The sequence below is a fragment of the Lethenteron reissneri genome, chromosome 26 (assembly GCF_015708825.2).
Source record: "Lethenteron reissneri isolate LAM-NWPU_2019-01 chromosome 26, ASM1570882v1, whole genome shotgun sequence".
Lineage (NCBI taxonomy): Eukaryota > Metazoa > Chordata > Hyperoartia > Petromyzontiformes > Petromyzontidae > Lethenteron > Lethenteron reissneri.
This window is the reverse complement of record NC_083804.1, coordinates 4,645,825-4,667,560: the sequence shown is the minus strand read 5'-3', so window position 1 is coordinate 4,667,560 and position 21,736 is coordinate 4,645,825. Positions and strand designations below refer to the sequence as shown.

General features: G+C 51.1%; 1 protein-coding gene across 1 annotated transcript in view; it reads left to right on the top strand.

The window, feature by feature from the left end:
- Positions 1–10,996, top strand: part of LOC133347946 (uncharacterized) — a 90,170-nt gene extending 79,174 nt beyond the window's left edge. Inside the window, exons 6-8 of the mRNA XM_061560711.1 lie at positions 3,543–3,673; positions 4,816–4,869; positions 10,745–10,996. Of these exons, the coding sequence (XP_061416695.1) occupies positions 3,543–3,673; positions 4,816–4,869; positions 10,745–10,996 (437 nt within the window). The remainder of the gene's footprint in view (positions 1–3,542; positions 3,674–4,815; positions 4,870–10,744) is intronic.
- Positions 10,997–21,736: the final 10,740 nt, after the last annotated feature.

The following is a 21,736-nucleotide window of genomic DNA, read 5'->3' as shown; positions in this document are numbered from 1 at the left end:
ATGCACGATTTTTATGAAAAGCGAAAGGCAGGCAAGGACTTCCTCCACGCTCCAACGCGATGGATGGACACACATTCGCGTTATCTGCCCGTGTTGGGGCAATGCACGCTTGGTAGACGGACGAGATTCCTCCCTATGTCAAAATGAATGGCCCGGTTTAAATGTGGCTCTCAGCCAGAATTGGCGATTTTCCTTTGCGTCGCTTTACCAAAACGTGGCTGTGAATTTCACCTGCGTCACGTTCAAGAGGAATACTGTAGTTCCTCGGGTTAACGTTTTTAATACGTTCCACGGACCACGACTGTGAGCCGAAATAGCTGGTCATCGAATTGCCTTACAAGTGGGACAACAATTAAACATCACCGAGTCTGCAAGAGAGCTGATTTTTCCACTGCCAAAAAAAACTAAAAACGTAAAATGTAAACAAATCCCAGTCGAGGTCGAAACCGCTCATAAATGGGCGTCGCTGATTGGCCGAGGGCATGGCTCAGTCCCCCACTTACGAGCGCTCGGGTTGGCCGAAATTGGCGTCCGCGTGCTTAGAACGTAACCACGTGACCGTTTCATCACAATGAACGCGTTCGTCGAAACCGTGCGGGGTCCTACGGGAGGCGATGCGTTAACCGGAAAAGCGTGAACCGATGTCAGCCGTTAATCGAGGCACTGCTGTATCGTCGTCATCGCCAGCAGGCAACAGCTGTCGCATCGCCACAATGTGATGGGTGCAGCGACACCGCTCAACAAGCCCCCGGCTTGTGTGTTTGTGTTGTCGTTTGTCGTATCGAGTGCGACGTTTAGATTTATTCACTTCGCTTTTATGGCGCCTTGACATGCTTATGGTATTTAGATTCTACGTTCAATTATTTACGTTATTGTTAATTTAATTGCAACAGTTTCAATGGAAAAAAACACTTACCATCGTTATCATCATCGTCATCCTCTCCGTCAGCAACGTCAGTAGAATCGGAAACAACCAGGGACATCAACACCATCAGCATATTACATGAACATCGTCATCTACGACATAATTATCTTCATTGCTAACAGCAGTCGCATACAATTGGAGTAGGTTATTGTTTAACGCGGTCGGTGCGTTCCTGAAGAGCGACGCGTTAAGCGAAAAAAAACGCAGAGCCATTGGGGGGGGCAACCCCTCCAGCAATGAAACATGATAGAGGAGTTGTTAGTAAGTAAGGAGTTGTTAGTAAGGAGTTGTTAGTAAGTGGGGAGTTGTTAGTAAGTGAGGACTTGCCCCTTGCTTTTTATTCGACGCGTGTGCGGCGATGGCGCAGCCATCTATCGAGGGTCGAATTCGAACCGCGTCGTGTGATCGGCATCGCGCTCGCTGAAGGTGTTGATGCCTTCAGGGAAGTCGTGTGCTGTGTACACAACTGCGCACAATTCTGAGTCACTTATAACTGCTTTGCCGTTACTTATTGTCAATTATGGACTCAGACTAATGTCCTATCATCTCATAGAGTCCCTGGAACGTAATAATATGCTACACAGTGGCAGTGGGGGTCACAATGCCGATGTATTACTAATAACCCCAATGATCCGATGGAAATTAAGGATTTTGATCGGATCATTGGGGTGGCACGTGCCTCCCCCCACTGGCTCCGTCAGTGAATGTGACGATAAAGTTTGCCGATATATTTTGGCCGGTTTACATTGTACTGCTACGCACACAGTGAGATGGCGGGACTAAGAAGTGAGGAATACGCTGTCGCGTTACCGTATCATTCCGCGTACTGTATCACCGTCCTGCTCAACAAAGTAGTTCGTCGTCGACCGCTCAGAAGCCGCGTTATAGCGGTGCACATTCTGCGTTATAACAGTGCGGGCGTTCCGCGTTGTGTTCAAACGCGTTCCCGAATGGAGGAACCCCGTCGTCGCGAAAGCGCGTTGTAGCGTGAACACGCGTTAAGCGAGGACTCGCCCCATGCGATGCAACTCCGGCCATCCGCGCGCCGTGGTGTCGCAACGCAGCCGCATCTCGTCAAGGGCACTTCCCGCAGTGTCAGCACGAGTGCCACAGCAGCGGCCCAGCTGGAAAGTGTGCCAAGCGCGGTGCCACCCGCACCAGGACCTGGCCTCCCAGTGGTCGCTGCCAGGCTAAGAGGAGAGGTCATGAATTGGCACCCGGGGGGTGGAGGGAGGTGGGCGGAGGGGGGCGGGGGTGCCCCCCCATCTACATGCCCCCCCCCCCATGTAAGTTCCTTACACGAGGGGCACATGCCCAACCACGCTACGCCAGCGGTCGGCAACCTTCCAAAGAAGAAGAGACATTTATTTTTCGTCTTTGACAAAAATAGTTCGAGAGCCGCATCGCACGCAGAGCCCCTTGTACACAAACACAGCAGCAGCAGCAGCAATACAGCAGACGACAAACACGTGATGACTTAAACAAGATAGGTAATGGAATAAACGTGGCTATTTTTCATAACAATACACACTATTCTACATTCTGTTGTTACCAAGCCATTCCATAATGACCCATTCCCTCTGCCATATTTAATCTATTTTGTTTACGTTAAATGATGTTTGAAGATTTAAGGTTTTATTTTTTAAACCGGCTTTTTAACCCAAGGGGGAAAGCCACTGATCCACCGCATGCGTTACGCTGGGTCTGTTGTTCGTGTGCGTCGGCGCAGTTTCAGGTCTCCAGTGGGGAGCGGTGGTGTAGCGGTTAGCGCTACGCTGCGCTACAAATCCCGCGACCCCCAAGTTCGTTTCCACCAACAGCACCAGCGACAATTATCTGAACCGGTTCTGGGCCTCCCCTAGGTCTACTCAGCCTCAAATTACTTACCTGGTGCGGTGTGCAAACATCGCCACTGGGGAGACAAAGGCGGCTGGGCGTGGTTGCTGGCCACCCACCCCCTCGTGTGCCACAATGCCGGCCTTCATAGGTGCTCGATTAAAGCACTTGCCCCAACAGCCTGCTAAGGTTATACGGGGGATTTTTGTATTTTTCTTTGGTGTAGGGTGTGGTGCTGGCCACACCACCCCCTCGTGTGTCGTTCCGGCCTTAATAGGTCCTCGCACAAAGCACTTGCCCCAACAGCCTGCTAAGGTTATACGGTGGATCTTTGTATTTGTTCTTTGGTGTGGGGTGTGGTGCTGGCCACACCACCCCCTCGTGTGCCACAGTGCCGGCCTTCATAGGTGCTACTCGCGAACACAGCTGCTTGCCCCCAACAGCCTGCTAAGGCGACGCGCGGATTTGGTGGTGGCGTTTGTCTCGCGTGGTGTGATGCCTCGCGTGGTGTGATGTCTCGCGTGGAGTGATGCCTCGCGTGGTGTGATGCCTCGCGTGGTGTGATGCCTCGCGTGGTGTGATGTCTCGCGTGGTGTGATGCCTCGCGTGGTGTGATGTCTCGCGTGGAGTGATGCCTCGCGTGGTGTGATGCCTCGCGTGGTGTGATGTCTCGCGTGGTGTGATGTCTCGCGTGGTGTGATGTCTCGCGTGGTGTGATGTCTCGCGTGGTGTGATGTCTCGCGTGGTGTGATGTCTCGCGTGGTGTGATGCCTCCCTGCAGACCACAGCCAGGCCGGGTCGGGAGGTGGTGGCGCGGGTGGCACGCTCGGCACCATGCTGCTGCTCGGCCTGATGAGCGCGCTCTCGTCGCTGCTGCTCGGCATGCTCCTGGGCTGGCTCATAGCCCGCAAGGTTTGTCCGCTCCCCGCCCCCAACACGACGACGACCACGGCCTCCCCTAGGTCGACTCAGCCTCAAACGAGTACCTGGTGCGGTGTGCAAATATCGCCACTCGGGGGACAAAGGCGGCCGCGCGTGGTGTTGGTCGACACATCCTCCTCGTGGGTCGTGTCGGCCTTCGTTGGGTGCTCGCTAACGGCACTCGCCCCAACAGTCTGTTAAGGCGATACGGGGGATCTTTTTTGTGAGTGTAGATCGCGAGTTGAAGCTCTACGTGCACCACACACACACGCGGATCAACTCGGCCCACTCATGATCATCTTTACCACTGCAATCGTCACCTACTCAATGTTCATCATTATCACCACCACACCTCTAAATATTACCATTACCGCAAAGATCGGTAGCATCACAGTCGTGGTTATCCCCAGAGGAACATTTTTCCTGCAGCCGTGCACAACATTTCCTATTGCCCCCCCCCGCGCACCCACCCCCGGACGATATCGGCAAAAATTTGGCCAATTTATCTCTTGACATCCTTCAAAAAAGCCGCAGCATGTTGTTGCCACTTCATGTCTGCCACTTTCGCAACATGGTAATCTTGGCCGTTGTTTTTTCAATGTAATTGTATTTTTTTCCAATAAGACGATATTTAAACATCAAAAATTGCCCTGCGGAGACTGAACACCACCATAGGAATGTGGAGTGCTCACCATTGGTGGGGGTGGAATTTGAGAAACTTTCCCCACAATGTCAAGTCCAGTGTGACAACCGCCACACCACGGCTTCAAAACATAGACGCGACATGTGTGGGAGTCTGTTGTCTGTGCGGGTGGGGAGCGGTAGTGGAGCGGTTAGGGCGCTGTGCTACGAACCCGGCGATGCAAGTTCGATTCCTGCTCACGGCCAACATCGGTGACGAATATCTGAACCAGTCCTGGGCCTCCCCTCGGTGGACTCGGCCTCAAATTAGGACTTGGTGTGGTGTGTAAACATTGGCACTAGGGAGACACAGACGACCGGGCGTGGTGCTGGCCACCCACCGCCTCGTGTGTCGTGCCGCCCTTGAACGGTGCTACTCGCTAACAGCGCTTGCCCCAACAGTCTGTTCAGGCTAAACAGGGGATCTTTGTCTTTTTTCTTGTCCGCCACAGCAAGCACGATCAAGAAAGCAAGCGCCACAGGCCCCAGAAGGAGACCCGCTGAGGGTACGTTCTTACGGTGCCCACGAGGAAGTGAGCACTTCCTCCCGCACGGCACACACACACACGTCGACACCCCCATCGGAGCCGAAGCAGAAAATGAAGCGGCATTGTGCATCCCCGCGGGCCGATGTATCAAGACGCCGTGGCTCCGTTTGTATAAAACCCAGCGCCGGCGACGCTCCTACCGGGCCGCGTCAGAGGCGCTCGGCCACCACTGCGGTGATCGTGGCTTCTGATCCAAGGCGATTTCTTAAACGAGGTTCTCCATCTTCTTGGTTCTCGAACAGGAATGGAGTGGGCAGCCAAGGGATGGAACACGTTTAAGAGAGAACGTCCAGGTTCTCCAATCGCGTCACGCAAGGTTGAGGCAATGGGTGGGTCGCGTTTGTCGGCTGGAGGGAGCAGGGTAGGTCACCGAGATGGGCATTGCAGTGGCACTCACCCAGAGGTCTGCGACCAATGAAAGACCTGGTGCCAGACCGTGGTGGTGGTGGTGGTGGTGGTGGTGATGAGGAATATCAGAGTGGCCTTTAGAAGTCAGGTCATGATTTTTAAATAGTTGTGAGATCCTTACAAAATAAAGTCCGTGAGCCCTGACCAGATATCTCACTTGTGTCGGTACGCACCTGCGGTGGCATCGAGTCGAGCTGTTCCAATTTCTTAAGTGGCCAATAGCATAAGGGAAAAATAACAATGGATTTCACACCTGATGACGATTGTTTGTGTTGCAGTCGAAACGTCGTGATAATTTTATTGTTTTATATTTTTGTTATTTTATTATTTCCCTTCTACGTGACTTTACCAAAAAAATCAAGAATATGAATCCCTGCAGTCACGAAAGCTTTAAATCAAAATTTGGCCAATAGCAGTGAATCATGTGATATCCACTTGAAATGAGTGGGCTCTCTTTCGTATCGCTGACATAGAAGCAGAACAACAACGACAATGTCGTGCCAGGAGCAGCGGAGTGTGTCGCTGTGATGTCTCCTTCGTGTGTGTGGATCGGGAACTGCGTCGTCATGTGTTGTACGGTCTGGTCTGGATGCCCACAGTCGCACGCTGGACAGTTTTTGTTATTTAAATTAGTGCATCGTGTTATCCGCATCTGCCATGGTTTGTGTGGAGGAGATTTAGAGTGGACCCATGAGCTTCGTAGAAGATCAAACCCAACGATCTGAGTGGGTTATTGCATGTTATTACATATGAATAAATCGCGTTTTGCTACCTTTGGTGGTAACGATGTCTGCTTTGGTCCTAGAGCCAAAGCAGGCACCGTCAACAGTATGGGCCACGATGACTTTAAAAAAATAAAATACGACAAAAGCCAAATTCACTATTTTGTGATGGCAACAGAGCGTGCAAGCAAAACGTGTCGCAAAGTTTCCACTGCGCCACAGTCTGCCTGCACGCGACAGGATTGTTTTTTTTTTATCGCGAAATGTAAGATTGTATGCACGTGCAGACGTTTCTGGTTGGCGATGGTGGTGGGTGTGGAAATTACCGGAACAAAACCGCCGATTTCTGTTCATTTCCAAATTGTGACCGCTGCAGAGTTTTAATTCCATATTCCTGGCCACAAAGCCAGCGCTGGTATCTAGATGAATTTCTATTCATCGTCACCGTCATCATCCATTTCAACTGTGGTCATGCTCTTCTACATCTAGGTTTGAATCTGGACTCAGATTCAATGAGACTTTTGTGTAAAGTATTTTCAGTTATTAATGCAGCTTACGAGAAGTGTACCCACGTGGGGATGAGCAGTTCAATTGAGCACCAGGATAGATACACACGAATGGTCCCACAATCATGAATGATAATATCACCGCAATCATAATCCTTGCCAATGTTATCAAACATTCGACAGTGTTTTCTGAGAATTGTATTGGGGGGGGGAAAAAGCAACGGAATTAATATTGACGGGCGAAAAACATTGATCATCTTCGAGTTGCGAACGACGGTCATGATCACATCCAATAGGAAGGAACTGCCGTGTATTGTGATATGGGCTGTGACAGAGAAGGCTGCAAAGTTCGTCTCAGGATAAATGCCAGCAAAAAACTAAAGGTCGCTTGCAACAAGTTCGTTACGCAATCTAAAACTAAACTTTTATTTTATTTTACCAGATAAGGCCCACTGAGCTATCTATATTCGCTCTTTTTCAGAAGCGACCAGGCCACAAATGACAGTTCAGCGAAGTGGCTCATCATGTGGAAATTCATAGCAGCCAAACACTCTAAACGCACCTTTTTTAATTGTGGAAGGGAAATACGGGAGGACCCGGAGAAATATCCACGCATCTGCCAGAGGGAGAATGACTCGGAAAACCCAGCGGAGCGCGTGTGTGTATGTAGAACCTCTTTCACACTATACGTAGCCAATCGTGCTAATGGTAGGGCGGTTTCTGAAGCTGTAATATGATCAAGAACATTTGAAAAGGAGGGGGAAGAAGAGTAGGTCGTCATGCTTTCGGAAAGCTGAAAGTGAAAAGTAAACTTGTGGAGAAGCGTTCAATCAGTGCGTACCACCCGCTAGAGGAGGGATGATGAACGGTGGCCTCGAACAGCAACGGAGTGGGCAGCCAAGGGATGGAACACGTTTAAGAGAGAACGTCCATCGAGGAGATGGAGTGATGAAATGAGTTAATGTGTAGTAGGTGCTGGGTGGATTGTCGTGTCGTAAGATCGTGAGAGTCTGAAGTGGCTTCAGGGGGAGGTCTTCATTCCGCAGGGCCGATGGTCGTAACGCATCCTTAGGGAGACAAGAATAACAAGTGAATACATAATTAAAGGTGGTGTCACAGTTGTTTTGTAACGTTATTTTGGGTCACTTCCGCACGTGGTTATTTCCATCCGAGGAAATATTGTCGCGCAAATAATGCCAGCTGGCCCAATGGTCACCGAGCGCTTGCTCCGCTGGAATTATTTTTCCGCCTCAGAAAGTTCACGGGGCGGAGTGACGAACGATGGCAATCAGCTGGCGTGCAGCGCCAGACGGCTCGTCGCACGCCGTGGCTGATCTGATGATGGGCCCTCTGCCACCAGAGGTTTCTGGTTGACCCGCGCATACTTGACAGATCCACCCATACTGGACATCTGTGAAAAAGAGCTTCATAGCTCATCGGATTCCTCATAGTCTCAATAAAGATTCTGATGCTGGTTCGAGGGAGACCTGGGTTTCTGTGAGGACGGCAAAAGGACAGATTGAGAAAAAAATTGGAATGGTGTTTCAAATCGGCAAGCATTTGGCGGTGTTGAGTTAAGCTCCGTGAACTCATTGTGAAATGCGGATAATTTAACTTCACAAATATGTGCCCGCGCATGCGCAACGCAATTGCGTCTCTGCCACACTTAGCATCTGTTCCATCTCGTTTGGAGTTCTGTATTCTCTTAATAATCACTTATTGTGGACATTATGAGTGAAAATCATATAGCACCCTCTCAGATCCTTGGGTTTGAACTACGGAAATTTAGCATACATTGTATGCTACATACGATGTAGCATACATTGTATGCTACACTGCCGTACTTAATATTTACGTACATTTTAATTCATCATTCATTCAGAGCCCTTTGTCAAAGGATTGCTTGACGGCGAGTATACTCTGGTTAGTGCACGGCATTCTAAACCTGGTGCCCTAATCAATTGGTATATTAGCCCACGTGACAAGCTGACTGGATTGTAATACGGTAGGTACTTGGTGAGGCTTTACTGGGTAAACGAGCGTAATTACGAACGTAATAATCATCATTAACTGGAGAGGAACTCAATGGGTCGGTGGGTAAGTGGCTGAGTGGATGAGAATGATTTAATTCGAACTCAGGGTTCCAGCAGCAGTGCTGGCTCCATGCCCCCTCCCCCCCCCCGTGGGCATCCGTTGCCTTTCCTTCTTGGCTGCCCCCCCCCCGCCAGCACCGGTACAGATCTTGCCTCTCTCTCTCTCTCACATCGAGCCAAACGCGCGGAATGACTCAGTGGCCAACGCCTCACTCGATTTCCCAGAAAGCCATGCTTTCCTTCTCTCCCAGTCACGATTGCATCGCGTGCACGCTTGTGCACGCCAACTGCGCAAATCTCGGCCGCAAGGTGGCCAGGGTTAATCGCCACCGAGATAAATCGTTTCAGGGTCCGCCGTGTTGAAAACAAAACGCGTTGAGAACGTGGAAGATTATTTACATTATGAGACCTCCTTTGCCAGTAGCAATATATAGTAATAGGTTTTTACCCTTTTAACTGGCAACAAATATATAGGTGTCAGTTTTGTTGCCAGTTAAAAGGGTAAAAATCTATTACTAACGTGTAAGAATCACAAATCCCCCCCCCTCCTCCCCTCTCCCAAACTCGAGGGCAGCATTCACGAGGCCCAATCTCAGCTGTAAGTTCAGATGCGAGGAAGAAGACTGCACACAAACATGGGGTCCATTCCTAATCTTAGACCAGTCTTAAATATCTTATTGGTTCTTTCGGTAAAGTCACGTAGAAGGGAAATAATATAATAACAAAAATAAAGCCTAATAACATTGTATTTGATTATGTTTTATTTTTATTAATTTACGTGAGAATTGTATTTGATCATGTTTTATTTATTTTATTATTTCCCTTCTACGTGACTTTACCGAAAGAACCAAGAAGATGAATCCCTGCAGTCACGAAAGCTTTAAATCGAAACTTCGACCAGTCCTAAATACCTGACCTCAGGAGGGAAATAACCTGGCGCACCCCCCCACCCCCCAAATGTCTTCCTCCCCTCCCCCCGGCCTGCTCTGATGAGTCCAGGGAGCCTGCTGATACCTCCAATGCCCCCTGCTACGACTGGCCCGGAACGTCAGGATGTTGCAATGTACCATGTGAGGAAGGATGTGGAGGCGAAATATATTTTATATTTATTAAATATAGATTTTTTTTATTCCACCGTAAACGTGGCGGCACAAGCGCGTGATGGATGCGCCTTGCGAGCCAGCGTGCGCGTCTCACGTACACGCATGTGTGCGTTGAACTTCTTTAGCGCCGCACGGAGCCGGACGGTGCTTACCGGAGGTGCGCCGGAAGCGAGGGCCGGTGATGGCTCTTGTAAACATGCAAAACCTTTAAATGCTCATTCGATTACGGTCTTCGTGCGTTTTTCCACGTTTATTTTGTTCCACGTTGAGGGAAACGCAGACGACATTGCCGAACCACGTGACACTCATTCCTCCTGTGTTTTTGTAGAAAGGTGGCTGGGTCTGGTGCTTTACCCCCCCCCACCACCCCTTGTGTACTGTGCTGGCCTTCATAGGTGCTCGCAAGCAATTATTGCCCCAACAGTCTGTTACGGCTATACGGGGCTTCTTTGTCTAGTATATTAATGTGGGGAGGTAGTGTGGTGGTAGCCTGCTATACAGGAGGTCGTGGATTTGATCACGACCCTGACGCCTGTATATTTGGAGTTTGCGTGTTTCTCTCCCCCGTGGCCGTGTGGATTTTTTTCTCTGTCCTCCGGTTCCGCCCCCCCCCCCCGCCGCCCCCGACATTCAGAATCAACGGGCGTTTCAAGTATTTGGCAGATTTAAATTGTCCACGCGATAAGCCATTTTGTTGAGCTATTATTTGTGGCCAGGTGGCTTCTGAAAAAAGAGCCACAGCGCTCAGCAGGGACTTACCTGGTAAAATAAAAAAAAAGTGTTTAATCATTGTTCCACGCGTGTCGTTCCCCGTGCCGATGCAGCAAGAAGACACTCGATGTTAGCGGCCAACGCGCAAGAGACGGAACCCGCCGAGCGCGTGACCGGGATCGTGGCGGCTCGCGGCCCGCTTCGGTGCTCAGGCCGCAGCGGCGTGAACGCGCTCACCCGAAGACTCGGCCTCTACCCCGCCACCCCTGAGCCCCCCGCCGGCGACCAAGCGACAGAGACAGGCGGACGAACGCGAAACGACGCGCCCGGAGACGCGTCGCCTGGAGACCTCCGAGAAGGGGCCGCCGGAGAAAGAAAAAAAAAACGGCCCCGTCGTCGGTAACCTCGTGGCGCGGCTCGGACCGACTCGCACGACGAGAGACCCGGGGGGCGGTCGTCGATGCAGCGTCCGCAAACTTCGAAGCGGCGGCCGCGGAGAAGCGGAGCGCTGGAGGAAGGGGACAAAGATGCCCGCCGTGTAGCCTGAACAGACTGTGGGGGCGAGTGCTGTTAGCGAGCACCTACGAAGGCCGGCACGGCACACCAGGGGATGGGTGGCCAACGCCCCGCCCGGCCGCCTTCACCTCCCCGGTGGCGATGTTTACACACCGCACCAGGTACTAATTTGAGGCCGAGTCGACCTAGGAGAGGCCCACGACCGGTTGAGATAATCGTCACCGGCGTTGGTGGCCGTGAGCGCGAGACGAACTCGGGGTTGCCGGGTTCGTAGCGCAGTGGCCGCTAACCACTGCTGCCACCGCTCCTGTCACGTCGCGTGAGCACGTCGCCTCGTCACGCGTTCCCCCCCCCTCTCCCTCACCTCCCACCCCCCCCCCCCCCCCCCGATGCGCAAGACCCCCTAAACCGCTGTTGCATTCGGGACGGAGCTCCCGGTACTCGACAACGGTTCGGCGTTTTATAGCCGCCCACCTGCCTGTTTCATGATCGACGAGTCAACGCTCTCACTGATTCACTCCTTCCTTGTCTCTCTGTTCTACATCCGCTATCACGGTTGCCGCTCTCAGGAATGCTGTAGTTTGATTCTGCCTCCCGACTTACAGACTGTGGACTTCACGCCCGGCCGGCCATTCTCACTGGCTCGCTGCGGGGGTGAAGCATTTGCACTTCCCCTTGCTCTGCCTTTGCAGAGGTCGCCACTGCAACTCTCCCTTCCTCGTTCTACGTTTCCAACTTCACACATCCCGACTCATTTCAAGACGCTTGCAAACTTCTCACCTTGCACGTTGAACTTATTTCGCGCCGTACGTAGCCAACCGCGCTAATCGGAGGTGCGGAGAAAGGACAACATTCTAAACACAAAAAACTGTTCTAAAGGAATGAGTTTTCAATCTAGATTTAAAAGTGTACAGCTCCAGTGGTTCCTAATTATCAGAAGGAAGAGCGTTCCAGACGGCCGCAGAAACGCATCTGAAAGCGCGCAATGCGGTGACCGTTCTGCCCTCTAACCCTTCAATCTACCTCGAACCTCTTTCCTTATTACCCTCTCAAGTGTAACAACTCACCCCGATCATTGACACTTGACCATGAGCACCGCCCGTGACTGTTACCGATGACCTGACCACCGCGAATGCGCCCCGATCTTGTCGAATTTTGAAAGCTAAGCAGGTAAAATTTTTACTTGAGCCTGTTAAGTATTTGGATAGGTGAACGGGTTACTGCCAGGTGTTGTGGACGTGGGGGGCTGAGAGTGGTGGCCAGGAGATGGCCACCCATCCCAGCCAATGCCATCTTCTGGGTGGCCAGGAGATGGGAGTGTGTGGTGGGTTTTCTCCGGGTTCTCCGACTTTTCCTCCCACACAAAGCCAGGACCCTTCTGAAAAAAAGAATAGTCGTCAGACTCGTTGAGTCCTTCCTGGTTTAATCATTGGCATCATTATTATCGCTGCACTTCATGCCGAATCTGACATGCATCCCCCTTAATTAAATTCCTCACCCTATTCCCTTCTTCCAAGCATAACCCTAACCCCAATGCCTCATCCATATTAACCCCCTTCCTTAAGCCTAATTATAATTAACCCCTATGCTAAACCCATTACCAGAATAAAGTTGCTCTATAAATGTAAAATTAGATTAGACCCCCGAACGCACCTGCGATGAGAATAGACCCCAAACGCACCTCAGATTAGCACGGTTGGCTACGTACGGTGCGAAAGAAGTTCAACGGACATCAACCTTAGCGATTCAATATTTTTTCTTGGGTCAGATCGCCACGTGAGCACAATGCCAACGTGTGTGTGTCATAACACCCTTCACCATCTGACGCCAGTGTTTTACTGTTTCAGCTGACCGGCACGCTACATCGAAATCCAGCACGTGTAACAAGTTGTTACGATGTCTCATTGGCAATTACAGCCAACATCATTAGCAGCATCCAGCAACTACCCCTGGTTGTAACCACCAGCGAAACGTCGTACCAGATTGTTAAATGCGTGTGTGGATCGCTCTCCAGCGCAACCGGTGTGCTTAAGCAATCATCAATCGGCGCGTTTTATTTTTTGACCACGTGACGACTACTTATTTGGTGGAGAGGGGTGTACGACGCACGCCAGCGTTGTTATCACCAAAACATCAATCACGAATCGTGCCATTGGTCGCCACAGCACCACGTGTTAAATGTGTCAACCTGAACACGTGGCTCGAATTCAAACCTCATTCGTAATTCCTCGAACCTAACGTCGGTGCAGTCCATTTAACCAGGCCCCTAAGCCCCCCGATAGCCCCTGTGACCCCGTCGTTACGGGAGTGCGCCTGAAATCTCCACGCGGCATTGCTATCGCGTCACGGCACTCCTGGCGAGGTGGCGCAATGGCAGATGCCGACCATGCAGCGACTTGTAAATGGGGATTGGTGGATCACAAGGGGATGACACCCCCCCTCCCCCCCCCCCCCCCCCCCGCCGCTGATGACAATGACAGCCAAACTGTGGTGGCAGCAAAGTGATGCCGCTATTGGAGGATGGAGCAGCAAGCGAACACTACTGAGTAGTCTTCGCTTGTTTGTACGTGTGCGCTGTGTCCCCCCCCCCGTCCCCCCCCCGGCACTCCGGTTTTACTCTCGAATAACGAACGTGGAGAGGAGCTGGTAGAATACCTCAAGCGGGACCCTCCTCAAAAAAACGGGGGGGGGGGGGAGGGGGTCTTCAGATTTGTGTGGGTCGAGTGTTTCGAGTCCAGCTGCTTGGCACGGCGGCTCGCGATCGAAAGCGGCTCGTGATCCCCCGCGGTTGATTCGGGTCAATCCACGATTATTTCGGGGGGGGGGGGGGTCAATTAAAATGGGCACCGCCTCGTGCGATGACAACAAAGGGTTCGTCCTCTGGGGTCAAACTGGTCCCTTGCCACGGGTTCGTGGCATTTCCTCGGGACTGCCAAAAGCGATGAGCACCACGCGACGTTCGTTTGAGTTGCGGCGCGCACTTTGAATGACTTTGGTTATTGATTAGCAGCGGGGTTCAATTGACTTCATTCGGGCTCTTTTCTGTTTCTCTGCGTGAGCAAAGCGAAAAATGATCGTAGTTAATTTGTTATTCTGCGGCTTTCATCGAAAGGTCACGGGGCGCTGTGCACGTGTTAATCTCGGCGATAAATCGGCGCAACCCAAGATATTTGAGAAGTAAAAAAAACCCTGCTATAGCAGACGATACCATTGGTGGAAAACATTTGCACCATAGGTCTCGTGCTCCAAGCAACTCAAACGTATATTTAAAAAGATGCGTTGTGCGTTGTCGTGGAGTGTTCATCATCATCAGCCTTGATCCATCCACTGCTAGATTGAAGGTCGACCAAGGCCACCGCCGTCTCTCGCGGTCTCGTAATACAACAATCCACCGAGCGCGTGCAAAACGAACGCAACATTTATGAAGCGCGCAGGAGGTACAAAGATTAACGCACGCAAAGGACAGCCTGCAGTTAGAAATCCTGCACGGCGCTCTATGGGGCTCGCAAAGTCGGTGGGAACGATGCGTCAGAATGTTCTCTTCGTGCAAATTACGAGCGGCAAAAAGAGCGGTGGCCTGAGCAAGCAACTTGCGGGGCTGCGCCTTAAGCCTTGGCAGGAGAAAATCGCCAAAATCTGGGCAATTAGCAGAAACATTTTTTTCTCTCTCACCAAATATCAGCACGGCCACATTTTCTCCAACGCTGTAATCGGTTTTTTAACGAGCGTCGCGGAACAAGGCTTATCGCCATCGGCTGCCCTGGGCCGGCGGTGGGCATTCCACGTTGCTCTGGTTGGAGCAGTCTCCCCCTCGGCTCGTGGTGACTTGCCGCTGCTGTGTGGTGCTTTCCTCTCCGTCCGAAGGCAGGGATCGAGCGGGGCATTTTCGTTTGACGAGGTTGGTGGCTCGTGCAAACGGAGCCGGCATAATCACGCGCCCACATATTGGGCCACAAAGAGGTGCCTACGGGGGGCAGTACAGCAACTAGGGTGTTGACCTTACCCATGCGAAGTGCTTGCTGTGAAAGCCAGTGGCGTGGTTGGCAAAAAATTGATATGCGGGGCCCGTTGTCAAATGCCCCCCCCCCCCACCTCCTGGTATCTTTGGTGCCTGGGCCCCACCGACACATCTGTCCTGGCGCAGTCGCAGAGACAGCTCCTCCACCAACGTCATCAGTAGATCTGGCTCGCGGCTCAGGCTCGAAAAAAAGTCACGTTTTCAATCAGGAAAACCTTCCAAAGGTCCCGCCCAACTCAAACTCCCGAAATAGAACCTTGAGACCCGGCATGGTTTGTCAAGGACGAAGGGTTTAAAAACGACGGCTATTGGAACGAACAAGTGTTAATTATATTCTTGGTTTTTACGGTAAAGTCTACGTGACTTTACCGAAAGAACCAAGAATATGAATCCCTGCAGTCACGACAGCTTTAAATCAAGTGCTAATTGTTACTTGTTAATGTTTCGTGACGATCGCGACCACGCACGCGCGCGCATTGCGATCGCGCGTACAAACGTTCGTCCCGTGAAACCATAACAAAAGAGCCTCCCCCCCTCCCCGTTTCACCGAAAACGAGACACGGGCGTCATGGAACGTTGTGCCAACGTTCGTCCAACGTTCGTCCGACGGTTCCAACCGCGTACCCACGTTGGCCCAACAGCTGCCATCAAGGCGCCCTTGCCCACGGATCAACGACTTGCACGCTCGTGTTTGCGCGCGTGGGAGCAATATAAGTTCAAACATTGATACGGTTATTGTAATAATTGCTAAATAAATCAAATGTGAGTCGTTGCCAAAGCTACCCCCGGGGTGTGGCGGTCACTCGCGTTGTCGAGATCGCCGAGATGTGAAACGAAACCGGGGCGGGTAACGCTAAAAGTGATATTTCACGAGGCCAGAAGTTGGGACAACTCCATTATATTTCCCCACCCCCGGTTATCGCGGGTGTCTACGTACGGTGCGAAAGAAGTTCAACACGCATACATACCAGATCCCCTTTTTACTGACAGACTATGGCCCCATGTGAGCCTTGCTTGTGAGGCTATCCTGGTCTCTTTAGTTCTCACCTGGTGAAAGAAATGAAGCATGAAGCTTGACGAGCCTTTAGAAAACCGGGACAGGTGGCAACCCGAAGTGACAAGCGCCTGCGATCCGGCACTCTGGAGTCAGAGTTGGTGGTTCACACAGAGATCGTTAACATCAGCGATGAGTGATCGTTTTTAAATCTGTCCTAGACAGAGCCCTTCGCCAGCCCACACTGAACGGCGTGGTGAAGAATGGTCACCATACCGTGGCATGGGAATTGATCAAATCAAAACCCCTCCCGCAAACAAAACGTGCGTGTGTTGAACTTCTTTCGCGCCGTACGGAGCCAACCTAAACAAACCAACACTCGGGGAAGGAATTGGCCGAACCCTCCCAAGTGCAGCGCAGAGGTCGCAAACGGGTACCCGTACCCGGCCGGGTACGGGTAGCCGGGTATCGGGTAGGGTACGGGTATCGTGTACCCGGTTGCGACCTTTGGTGCAGCTCCCCCCTGACGAAGCCGTCTCGTGACGCATCGAGGCGTCGTTCATCGATGGACACCGGAGGCAGTTTTCTCCCGTTGACGCCACGTGTCTGGACGCGGGCGGGTTGGCTCTGCATTATATTATTCAGCAACTCTTGTTACTGCTACTGTTGTCATTACGATGTTCGCTTTAATAATAATCATAAGATTTTACAAAAGAACAAAAAAAGAACACAAAGCTAGTAATTTATTCTCAGCTACTTTACGCTGTGTATATGAAATAATATATATTGTGTGCAACGGTTTTTTTTTACACTGCATTGATTTTAACTGTAAATAATGATGATCTTAGGTACATTAAACTGTATATTTAAGTCTCTCGAGTGTGTGCGTGTACGTGCCAGTGCTGTGGGACCTGCCCCCCCGTATGATTGACGTGTGCTGCAATGCCAATCACACGAAATTCTCCACGTGGGTTAAACATCTTCATGGAGCTGCAGCTGGGCTTCAAATTGTGAAGGTGCAGCGCTGCACTCCGTGCTTGCTCCACCCACTTCGCGAAAGGGCCTCCGCCAAACTGAGCTCGGGAGAGTTTCAGTTTCATTCATTAGGTGTAGCCCTGTGAGCCATTCGGCTCTTGAATCGGGTGCAACCGCAACAAACAAAAAACATGAACAAGGAACATCTTAAAGTGACTACGCACAAACAGAAAAATACAGGAAAAAACAGCAAAGTCTTCCAGAAAAAGCACCGCATATCAATGGTGTGTGCAAAAATCCCAGTGGGATGCAAGTCAAACAATAACAACCATAAGACAATTTAGATTAAAGTGATCAGTCTAACTGTACTACAACAAACAAATCTGGCTAAACCAAGAGAGAACTCCCCTCTTCCACGCTGGCCAGACGTCTTGTGAAGTGGTGGGAGCACCCACGCTTTACCCCACCATCGCGCGAACTGCCGATTGATCCAACTGTGTTGAACCCATTAGTACTGCTGGCTGGACGGAGGTGTGTGGGGGGGGGGGGCACAGTAGGGGGCACAGCTGGTGGATCTACGAGTCTTCTTAGTCAAGTCAACCCATGGTCACCTGGATCTGACCCGTGACCTCCTGTCAGCGAGCCTTTGACACTTCACGTGGCCTCAAAGTGCACCTAGCCTGGCACAGGCGTCGTGGTGACGTCAACGGGACTTAGTGGTCAGATATTGGTATTGGAGGGAGTGGATTTGAGGTCGAATCAGGGACCTCTGGATTGCAATTCCAGGGTGCTGATCCTTACACCGTGGCAGCATCACGTGGTGTAGCTGGGCCTAGGCAAGCTTTAGTGAAACTAAAGTGCATTGTCCCTTGGTGACTGGGCTGAGTCCTGGGAAAATCCCATTCCCCATACCTCTCAACCCCTTCTCAGTGCCCTACCTTATTACAGATCACTTTACACATTGTTGGTCAACCCCTTCCTTTTATAAGTCTCAACGTTCATCCTACAAAGTCCCATAACAAGGGATAAACACAAACAAATAGACACAAAAAAAATTGCCCGTATTGAAAAGGCTGTACGCCGTATGGACCTGAAAATAATTTCCCTGTACAAGAATACGGGTAAACCGTATGGGTTGACAGGTATGGTTTCATCTTCTTGGTTCTTTCGGTAAAGTCACGTAGAATGGAAATATTAAAATAATAAAAAATAAAACAATAAATAATTCTCACGACGTTTCGGGCCACAACGCAAGCAGCCGTCCTCAGGTGAAGAACAGGTCTGTCGAGAACACAGAGTCTGCCACAACTTAATTGAAAACCAAGCTAACATTGTGGGTGAGGGTTCCACAGCAATAGGGGGCACAACAACCATATAAATATTTGGCGCCGTGGCACGGTTCACTTTGTTTAGCCAGGTGAAAACTCAAGACACCAGCACAGTCTTATTCCAATGAGTGACCTCAGATCACCAAAAATAACGAAAGCAAAACACAAAGTACCACGCAATGAATACAAAAACAAATATGAATGCTGAGTGCATTTGTGCCGTGAACCTGGTGGACTCTGAAATAGATTCCTAGCCACGGCTAACATTCGTGGTGAGTGACAAATTAACAGTATCCTGGCCCTGACCCCATTCCCCCTCCAGCACCAACCTTCGCCAATCCACATAGAGCGGTGTGGTGGATATCTTCAAGCAACGCCAATAACTGCTATCGATATAATCTATCTAGTGTTAATGTTACCAGGTAAGGCCAACTGAGCTATATCACTCCTTTTCAGAAGCCACCTGGCCACACGCGATAGCTCAATGAAGTGGCGTGTCATCGTGTGGAAAATGTTTCTCAGCCAAGCACTCTAAACGCGTGTTGTTTCTAAATGTGAAATATCCACTGAGAGAACATGCAAACTTCAAGCATGCAGGCGCCAGGGTCGGGATGGAATCTACGACCTCCTGTATGCCAGGTGAGATCGTTAACATCTCGCAACCGTGGCGCCACCGTGGATAAAGGGCGTGGGAAGGCCTTCATCCAGCCGTCGATTTCTTGAAATAAAACTGGAATCTACATTCATGATCACGTGCTGTGAGTGCCTCTTACGGTTGTATTGCTAGTCTGGAAAGCAAACATTGGCGGAGGCATATCAGGAATTTACCCACCCATGGCTTGCAGGGAGCTGGACTCGAAGGGAGGCAAGACTTGACATGCATTGCGACACAAAAAATGTCCCACCCGGTGGGATTTTCCCCTTTTCTCAATCGCCAAACTGTTTTTGCTGATTTATACGTTCATTTCATTCCACCCTCATCGGGCTCGCACCACAACGACTTCTCGCGATGTTTTAGTATTTAATCAATTGCATTCATTGCCTTTGGGGCAGGGTACAGCAGCCGCAAAAGCGCTTTCGTACGCACTTCTTCGGCCGTCTGGAACGCTCTTCCGATAATAGGAAGCCACTGGAGCTATGTACTTTTGAATGATCTCGATTGAAAACTCACTCATTTAGAACTGCCTTTTGTATTCAGTCAGTTGCCTTTCTCCAGCACCTTTGATCGGCACGGTTGGCTACGTACGATGCGAAAGAAGTTCAACGTACATACACAGCGTCGCTGCGCGGGACCTTTTTCAGTGAGTGACAGCACTGACTAAGGGTGTGCGTAAATGCGCACTTAAGAGCCCAAAGGTATTTCACCCCTGGCGTGGGCCATTATTGGAGTCATCATGCTGGGCATGCGGCAGCCGCACTCGTGTTCGGGACGGCGCATGCCAATGGCGGAGTGGCAGCCAAATGTTTCATGTTTTCTGAGTGACGCGTCACAGGGGCTAAACACGTGCCCCAGGGGCGAGGAGGAGTATCAGTGCACACGAGTCTAACAAGACGGCGGCCACAGCTGGTTCAACGGCGACTGCACCAGCAGTGGCATCAAATCCTCCAGAACGCAACCCGAGTTCTGTTAGATCTCAGAAATGTAGCCAGACGAATTGGCAGGGAGAGCAAGCGAGCGAGCGAGTTGCCAAAAGTTCACGTCGCAGTTCTTGAGCCAGGCCAGTGACTTGTGGGGTGAGCTGGCGGTTGGCTTCTCTCCGCCTCCTCCGAATGAGAGCGGAGGGCGCGCCAATCGACGAGGTGCTCCATTGATTTGCGAGCACGGGGACCGTGCCCGCTACCGGCGGTGTCGTTCGCCCGCCGGCTTGCGGGGTCAACAAATGAACGCATTGGCGATGCAACAGACCGGTGGTGGTGCGCGGAATAAAAAAAATGTTTCAAACAAAAAATCGCAATAATTAATCATTTTTTTCCCCACGATTCGCAACCCCCCCGGTCAGAAAATCTTGCGGGGTGCGTCGAAATCAGTTCTCGAAGCGGTCAGAAGGCGAACGTTCTGAGCGGCTGAACACGAAGCTTCACACAGTCTGTGGTCGGAGAGCGGCACCCAGCCTGACGACGATTGTCTGGCTCCGTGTCCCAAAGGCGACAAGATTTGACTCCTCGTGCCCTAGACCTTGGTGAGATGGTTCCTCGATTCATTTCCGGAAAAAAATTTTCTTGGCGGACGGTGGCACCAAAGGATCACGACTCACGTCAACACGCTCGAGTGGTTAAGCGGCCGCTGAACCACGAGTCGCATTCTGACAGCGAGTCCTGCAAAGTTCACTCAAGGGACAACAGCGACGTCGTCGAGGTGCGGGGAGGGGAGGTAGGACAAGAAACATAAAAAAACTGTTCTAAAGAAATTCGTTTTTAATCGAGATTTCAAAGTGCATTGCTCCAATGGCTTCCTAATATCGAAAGGAAGAGCGTTCCAGACGGTCACACAAGTGCATCTTACAAAACTAAGTTGTTTAATGACATCAACACTGCACTGTACCCATAAATAATATCCACAAATGTGAGTTAGAAGGCCAGTGACAATGGACATGCGGCAGTCCAACAACGTCGCTTTAAAGTTTAAACGAAGGCGAGCTCATGAGACGCTGCATTTGGAAACCATCGCAGATTTCGCCGTCCATTGCTGCCAACAAAAGAATCGCTCCCAAAAGGCCGTGGGGGACCGGCGGAATGTGTACGTGAAAATGTCTTTTCATACTTATTTTATTTTCCCATCCGGAAGGCGCATGTATGGTGGGAAGGAGGCGGGTGGTCCGTCGTGAACACAAGGCTGGATAGAAGGAAACGCACGAACGCTTTCAACATTCGTCTGGAAATGCTCGAAACGGACGACGTCACGCAATTCGGTGCGAATGCCGCATTGGCAGGGGCGCGCAAGCACAATAAAGAAACACTACGACTCAATACGCTCGTCAATAGCACCGTGTGACCTTAAAATAAAAACAATATATAATAGGCGACGTTTCAGTCAATGGCCCTTCCTCATCGCACATCGTTTATGACAACGTTGATTGACATGGGGAGGAGGAGGGGGGGGTGTCTTGTTAACGAATGCTCATTATTTGATCGGCGGTGACTCGTGAAATGTTGTTTCCCAAAATCTGCTCTAAATGACAACATCCTCCTCCTGCCGCAAACGAGCAACTCACCCCCAGCGAGTGGCCGGTCTCGTCAGCTCGCGGACGCCAAGCAGGGGGTCAAACCTGCGCAGATTGTGCCCACCATCAATAACAACAACAACAACACACCCCCAGGTGCTATAGGCTGCTGCGAGGAAGCGCTGCTCGGCAGCGGCCAGAAGTGCAGCACGATCAATTGTTGTGCTGTACTCCTATGCTGCAACACGCGCGCGCTCCCCGCCACGCATGAGACCAGCTGCTGACTTTCT